Consider the following 8,103-nt stretch of genomic DNA (forward strand, 5'->3'; position numbering starts at 1 on the left):
TGAAAGATTCCCCCTTAAATTTGGTTTCTTCTTAGAGACTCTCCCCAGCTTTAATCTGAAGTAAGACTATCTGTTTCAATAGGATATGATCACTCCTGGGTTTGTGTCTTTTCAATCAGCTGGTGGCCCTGCGGGGTTTAGAGTGGCAGAGAGGAAGTGGCCTGTGGTTAAACAGAGGAAATACCAAGGCATTTTAATAGAGCAAATAGTCTCTTTACTTCCCACGGGGAAGAGCTTCAAAGGCCCTGGGCCCTGGAGGAGACAATGTGTTGCAGGGGCCATCAGTCACCTAATCGTGTCAGGCTCATTCAGAATGAGCCAGCAGCAAAGACAAACACTGCCCAGGAGGACAATGCCTCCCACTGGCTGGGCAAGTCAGGCTGCCTGGAGACAGCCCCCCTGGGCTTCCTGAAGGCAGGAGACCCTTCAAATGGGGGTGGAAGGATGCAAAATGTAAAAGGTCTCAGCTGCCAGTCTAGGGTGGCTGGAGAGAGGTCAGCTCCAAGGGCACTGACTCCACCCCAGCTTGTGAAACTTGTAGGGTTGCCTGAGCCCCCACCTCAGCCTATAGTCTTAAAAATCAAGGGGGGAGGGTAGGATCCAAGCTTCCAGAAGCCTAAAAAACCATCCATCAGAGGCAGATGCGAGAGGCAGTGAGGAGGAATGAAAGAGATAATTAATTGTTGATGGGATGGCCCCAGCAGCAGCAGCAGCAAACATCTGCTGGGGCACAGTACGTAAAAGTTTAGTGACCAACTGATGAGGGAAAAGAGGGTTTGAAATCTTAAACACACACACACACACACACACACACACACACACACACAGACACACAGACACACAGACATTTTAGGCCAAATTATGCATGAAAAATATTCAAAAAAGCATTAGCAGCCCCAGCCAGATAGCTCAGACGGTGAGAGCGCCATTCTGAAGCACCAAGGCTGCAGGCAGGCTTGATCTCCAACCAGGGCACATGCAGGACTTGCTCCATGTTCCTGTCTCTTTCTCTCTATCTTTCCCTTCCTCTCTTACTGAAATCAATCAATAATTTTTTATTTTTTTTTTAGAAAAAGCATTAGCAGTTCTTTCCTTTGTAGAGAAGCTGTCTGTAAGGTTTGAACTGCTGAGAATATAATTTGGATCCTATTCTACTCTTTTCTAAGAATGTTTTCCAGACAAGCCCAGCTGTTCTGGGGAGGAACCCAGTGGAAGTGGTAGGTCCCCCTCACTTCTGGCCTACTCTTCAACTCCAGGGCAGAGGCACCCACCCAAATCAGGGTGCCCTGCCCAGCTGACTCCCCACATCCTCCCTCAAGCAATCTGACCCTCTTTATTGACCAGGGTTCTGACAAAGTCTCCACTTTCTAAGTCCAGTGAAATAATTTACAATCAAATGCTGACTCTAAATGTTTAGACCGGGGCTTCTCTCCTCTTCCTTCTGATCATGGAAGCCTAAAGCAATGGTTTCATCCTAGAGGGGGCATCAGAGGAACTTGTTAAAATGCCAATTCCTGGGCCCCACCTTACTCCCATGCTGGTCTCATTAGCCTTGAATCTGCATTTTAACAAGCTTCCAAGGTAATCCTAATACTGGAAGCCTCTGGATTCACACAGACAAATCATGTTCGAAAGGAAATAGTGCCATAGCCCGCACTTAGTTGCTTGTCACACCACCCAGCTGTATTCCCAATTTAATAACTAGCACTGCAGGGGCTCCAGGGCAGAGTGGAGAGAAAAGGGAGGGCTGCTCAAGAGAGATGGACCAGGGCCAGAGGATTCCCAAATCACACTGCAAAACAAGTTGGAAGAAGCATTGCACTTAAAAAAATGTCTTTCTGAAAAACATGTCAACAAGAGCTGAGTCACTTTTAACCAGGAATTCTGTAAGGGACACAAAAGCATGTATAACATGGACAACATGACTACAGGACAGGCAGACCAGATGCAGGCTTGGGCGCCATGAGCTGCAAGTGAATGAAAACGCATCCAATTCAGAATCAAATAAACATGTCTGGGCTCCCAGCCAAGGTGAGATCTTGGATTGGACTTTTATCAGGGACCCAAATTCTAACCAGCTGGAACTTCTTTTTCAAGTACCACCCTATTCCTTCCTACCTTTTTTTTTTTTTTTTTTTTTTTGTATTTTTCTGAAGCTGGAAACGGGGAGAGACAGACAGACTCCCGCATGCGCCCGACCGGGATCCACCTGGCACGCCCACCAGGGGGCGATGCTCTGCCCACCAGGGGGCGATGTTCTGCCCCTCCGGGGCGTCGCTCTGTTGCGACCAGAGCCACTCTAACGCCTGGGGCCGTGGCCAAGGAGCCATCCCCAGCGCCCAGGCCATCTTTGCTCCAAGACTGCAGGAGGGGCAGAGAGAGACAGAGAGGAAGGAGAGGGGGAGGGGTGGAGAAGCAGATGGGCGCTTCTCCTGTGTGCCCTGGCCGGGAATTGAACCCAGAACCTCTGCACGCCAGGCTGACGCTCTACCACTGAGCCAACCGGCCAGGGCCCTTTCTACCTTTTGAGATGAAGTATCTGCCTTAAATGGGAAACCTGCACTTCACTGTCAAGATGATGCCAGTATTCTAGCTTCCTGGATTTCTGAGGAGCAGACATTTTGGGGGTAGAAATTGTGTTTCAGGGATAACAGACCAGAAAGGTGCACTCCACTTTGGCAGGAAGGTAAGCAATGTTCCTCCTCCTCTAGTGCAGGAAAAGCCACTAAATAAAAACCTATGCAAGTAGACTCCTAATTCTTTTTCCATAAATAGGCTCCCAAACACCCAGCAAGACAAAAAGGGAGGAAAACTTCAGCACAAGTAATTGATATAAAGTTACCCATCACAAACAGAACCGTTCCACTATCAAAAAGCATGAGTTTAGACCCAGTGTCAATAAGGATGTAAAACTTCCCCTCTGGCAGTTTTTCAAATAGTTACTTCTTGGGAAAACTATACAGTGCGTCCATAAAGTCATGGTGCACTTTTTTTTTTCTTCATTTTTTCCAAAGCTGGAAACGGGGAGGCAGTCAGACAGACTCCCGCATGCGCCCGACCAGGATCCACCCGGCATGCCCACCAGGGGGCGATGTTCTGCCCCTCTGAGGGGTCACTCTGTTGCATCCAGAGCCATTCTAGCGCCTGAGGCAGAGGCCACAGAGCCATCCCCAGCGTCCGGGCCATCTTTGCTCCAATAGAGCCTCAGCTGCGGGAGGGGAAGAGAGAGACAGAGAGGAAGAAGAGGGGGAGGGGTGGAGAAGCAGATGGGTGCTTCTCCTGTGTGCCCTGGCCGGGAATCGAACCCGGGACTCCTGCACGCCAGGCCGACGCTCTACCACTAAGCCAACCGGCCAGGGCCATGGTGCACTTTTGACCAGTCACAGGAAAGCAACAAAAGACGATAGAAATGTGAAATCTGCACCAAATAAAAGGAAAACCCTCCCAGTTTCTGTAGGATGATGTGGCAGCATGTGCAGATGATGACGTAACACCGTGTATACAACAGAGCAGCCCACGGCCATGCCAGTCGAGATGTGGACGGTACAGAGGAAAGTTCAATGTGTTCTGTGGCTTGCTAAATTTGAATCCGTGACCAAAGTGCAACATGAATATTGGTGCGTTTGTAACGAAGTGCCACCACATAGGAATAACATTACTCGGTGGGATAAGCAGTTGAAGAAAACCGGCAGTTTGGTGGAGAAACCCGTTCTGGTAGGCCATCAGTCAGTGACGAGTCTGTAGAGGCTAAATGGGATAGCTACCTAAGGAGCCCTAAAAAATCTGTGCGTGAGCCCACATCGAACTACACTGAATAGGTATGAAACTGGGAGAGTTTTCCTTTTATTTGGTGCAGATTTCACATTTCTATCGTCTTTTGTTGCTTTCATGTGACCAGTCAAAAGTGCACCATGACTTCACAGACACACTGTATTTATTACTCAAAGAGCAACTTTACCTGGCAAGGGCCTTAAAAGATTTTTTTAAAGTAGTCGAGGAAGTGTGCCCACAACTCATTTCTAAAACACTGAGCTGTGTTCAAGATGGTATCAGCCCCTTAATTGCACCGCTAATAATGGGGAAGTTGTGAAATCTGACCACTTAAACCAGGCCGCCTCCTCTGAGAGCAGCCCTAAAGGGTGTGTTAGCACAGCTGCCAAGGGAGGGTGAGCTGGCTGCAGTCACCTTACAAGTCCTGGGAAGATACACACTCCTGCAGGGGCAACAGTTCCTGAAACAAATGCTTCCTGGAGGTCAAGGGGGTCACTCGCTCAGCTCTTCTTCAGCACCAAGATCCTGCTCCTCACTTTAGGGCTCACTTCACCCTGCTGTCCCCCTCTGAGGTTCTGTGTGGCCTGGATTGGCGCAGGAAGCTCTTTCCTTATTGCATGACACACAGTCTACCTTTATACTTTCACATAGGTCCAGCTTACATAGTAAGCAACCTCAGAACTGAGATCAACATCTATGTATGGGATGAATACCCACTATCTGGTAAGAGACTCAGACATGAATCAAACACCCAAATCACTGTATGCCAGTACTTACTGGCCAGTCCTCTGACAGAGCAACTTCTGGAAAAACTTACCTAGGGAGGTGGGAACAGGGAAGGCTTCCCGCAGGAAGTGATGCTGGAGCTGAGAGGGGCGGTTGGTATGTAAAGAGAAGGAATACCAGAAGGAAGAGCATGTGAAGAAGCCTGGTATGGAGAGGACACTGGAGCCTGGTGCTCTGATCTCTCTCCCTTCTAAAAATCAATCACTTAATACAGGATTTAGCAGGATGGCTTCAGGGTCTAACTGGGTTCAGCTGAGATTTATAGGGCTCCAGGCTCTGAGGCCACTGAGAAGCAGTTAAGTATCAACCTAAAGAAACTAGTCTGAAGACAAAGTTGTGAACAAATGCAGATGATGTAGCTGGATGAGAACCAAAGTGCAAGGACCTGCATAAGAAGGCAAAGCAAGGGGAATGGCATTCTGGGTGGTCTCCTCTGAGGAAGCATCCTCTGAGCTGAGTCTTCAGCCAAGCAGCTTCCCAGAGTCAGGGAAAAGCATGCCACAGGAGTTAGGAAGCAGGGTGGGAGGAGCTAGGGCTGGGAAGATGGCTATGCAAGGCAGGTAGGCAAGCTAGGTAAGGGAAAATTGGTAGCTCCATCAGATGCACCAAAAGGCATGTCCAAGAGGGAAGGAGCCATGTATGAGGTCGAGAAAAGCCTGGAATTCGGGAGATAGCCCAGAGGCTTCCCTGCTCATTCAAGAAGGGGATGAAAATGACCCAAGGAAAGGACTGGTAGAGCCAAGGTGGAAGTTGTTGAGGTCACCCCAAAGTAGGAACTATGGTGGGAGAGGTCAGCATGAATGTGAGGCCACTGGGGGAAGAGCATCACTAATTCTGTGGTGGTGCAGGTGTAGGGGAAGAGAACACACTCCTACAGGCAGAGAGAACAATACCACCCAGGCTTGCTCTCCACTGCAGTAAACCTTCACAAGCTTGTACACTGACACATGAAGATACCTAGGCATTTGTAGAAAAACAGAAAATTCACCTATGCCGTCATCTGAAATCCTGGAATAAAATACCTGTGACGCTGCTACAGTTGTTCAAAGGCCAACTTATCAGTCTAGATCTAAAAAATCGAGGAGAATAGGTAAGGTCATATGAGATAGCTTTAAGGAAAATGTCTTAATCGGATAACTGAGGCAAACCTGGTATTTATTTTTATTAAATAAAAACAGAGGAATAATATTTTACTAAAATGGTGAAAGTAAGAAAATGTGATGTTTCACTCAAATAGGAAGATTTCATATTCACTATGCGGTTTGTGAGACAGTAGGTTATAGCTGTCTATAGCGCAGCTCTTGGTTTTAAAGACATCCCAGATACCTGGCTCATACCTGGTTTTCCACACTGTTTCTCAGAATGTGGGCAAGGGAGCAGGAGGCACCAGCCTGTGCCCCTAAGGTGTCAGGTCCTAGGCCTTGGTCGTGCTGAGGCCCTTCAGAGCACCCCAGAAGAGGTGGGTCAACATTGCTCAGAGCAAACTACCTCATATCCATCCCTCAGAGCAACAGTACCGGGGAAAGTAGGATAGCCACCTTTACTTTCCTTTTCCAGGTGTAGAAATTGAGGCTTATGGGTGCCCACTGCAGAGCCAAGGTCATGTCTGTGGCTGCCTGAACACAAAGCCCTGTCCTCTAACGAGGGCTGTGAAGTGTGATGGTGCTGGGCCCCCTTGGCTTCTGTGGGAGGTACGGGGTAGATGAATCCAGCCCCCAGCTACTGGGACGGCCCAAGCCCAGAAATCCTGGTAAGGACCCGGGATGGCAGCGTCCTAGTGCGCCCAGCCCCTAGGCCCAGACAGCATCAACGGAGCGTTCAGTTACAGAGAAAGGACTCCAAGCACAAGGTGGGAGTCTGGTGCACCTTTCCAGTCTCGTCTCGGGCACCTGACCGAGATGACAAACTCCTGCCTCCCTTTAGCGATGAAAAATATTCTCATGTTGGGGCGTGGCGGGGAGGGGGGGGAGTGTCATCGTGAGACCATTCGTAGATGAAGGGGTGAACGGGGAACCAAAACTTCCCAGCAAGTCAGGAGTCGCAGGTTGGGTGGAAGGGTAGAACGACCGGGCCTAGAAAGAACAAAGCGGTCCGAAAGGGGGGCGCGTCCCTCCCTAGCGCCCCAAGTAGTCCGGAGATTCTGCAGAGCTGTGAACCAGAGGTGGGGGGGGGGGACTCCCACTCCCGCTTTGGAAAGCGCCCCCACGTCCTGACAACTCGAAGGATCCCAGCACCTGGGCGCGCAGCCCTGAGGCGTTGGAGGTCCTGGGCCAGGAACAAAAGATGGGGCGCCCACCAAAGAATGCACAACTAAGTGGAACAACAAATGAATGCTTCCATCTCTCTTTCCCTTACTTTCTCTGTCTCTTTAAAGTCGATAACTTTAAAAATAGATGGGTTGCCCTTCTCCGAACCGCAGCTGGGCGCCCCTCTCGCCCGCCTTCCGGGAGCAGGACCCCGGCCCGTGGGCTGCGCTTCATTAGCAACACAAAGCCGGGGTTCAGGCGGCCTCTTTCATCCCGGTCCCGGCTGGTGGACGCGCGCCCGGGGAGGGAGGAAGGAAGGTTTGTCTGGACTCCGTAAGAAGCAAGCAAGTCGGCGCGGGCTCCGCCGCCGGTGAGCACCTGTGCGCGCCGCGCCCGCCGCGTCCCCCCGCGCTTTTGCGGATGGCGAGAAACTCGCTGTCCTCTCTTACCCTCCAGCCACAGGTGTCGGCGCCCCGCGCTCTGCTGGAGCCACCCGCGGCGACGGCCAGCTGCGAGCCGTTTAGACAGGCGTTGACAGTGAAGAAGACAGAGCAGAGCTGCAGCCACGGGGCCATCGCCGTGCGCTAGGCCACCCCAACCGTACTGTGCGCCCCAGCCGCCCGCCGCAAGCCAGCCCCGAGTGGGCGGTGGCGCTGGCGGCGGCGGCGGCGGCGGCGGCGGCGGCAGCACTGGAACGAGCCGCACCACCGAGCATGCGCCGCCGACCCGCGACCGGCCCCTTCTCTCCCGGCCCTGCCCCGCCCCAGCATCAATCCCCCGTTCTGGCCCCGCCCCTCCAGCCTGGCCCTCCCTCTTGGCCCCGCCCTTCTCTCTAGGCCACGTCCCTATGGCCATGCTCCGAGTAAACCGCAGCTGCAGTTTTTCCCTCCTCACCTGAGGTCTTTTTTTTTTTTTTTTTTTTTTTTTTTTTACAGAGACAGAGAGAGGGATAGATAGGGGCAGACAGACAGGAATGGAGAGAGATGAGAAGCATCCATCATCAGTTTTTCGTTGCGACACCTTAGCTGTTCATTGATTGCTTTCTCATATGTGCCTTGACTGTGGGGCTACAACAGACCGAGTAACCCCTTGCTCGAGCCAGCGACCTTGGGTCCAACCTGGTGAGCTTTTGCTCAAACCAGATGAGCCTGCGCTCAAACTGGGGACCTTGGGGTCTCGAACCTGGGTCCTCCGTATCCCACTCCGATGCTCTATCCACTGCGCCACCGCCTGGTCAGGCAGGTCTTTTTTTTTTAATACAAAGGATTTGTGCAAGTGATGCCTGCTCCCTTCAAAAACT

The 8,103-nt window shown here is 51.3% G+C and overlaps 1 protein-coding gene across 3 annotated transcripts in view; it reads right to left on the minus strand.

The window, feature by feature from the left end:
• IL17RD (interleukin 17 receptor D) overlaps positions 1–7,510 on the minus strand; it is a 64,998-nt gene extending 57,488 nt beyond the window's left edge. For all 3 annotated transcript variants that reach the window (XM_066244527.1, XM_066244526.1, XM_066244525.1), the window contains exon 1: positions 7,253–7,510. In XM_066244527.1, coding sequence (XP_066100624.1) covers positions 7,253–7,378 — 126 coding nt within the window. In that variant the 5' untranslated portion in view covers positions 7,379–7,510. The remainder of the gene's footprint in view (positions 1–7,252) is intronic.
• Between the last annotated feature and the right edge of the window lie 593 nt (positions 7,511–8,103).

This window comes from Saccopteryx bilineata, chromosome 10 (assembly GCF_036850765.1).
Source record: "Saccopteryx bilineata isolate mSacBil1 chromosome 10, mSacBil1_pri_phased_curated, whole genome shotgun sequence".
Classification (NCBI taxonomy): domain Eukaryota; kingdom Metazoa; phylum Chordata; class Mammalia; order Chiroptera; family Emballonuridae; genus Saccopteryx; species Saccopteryx bilineata.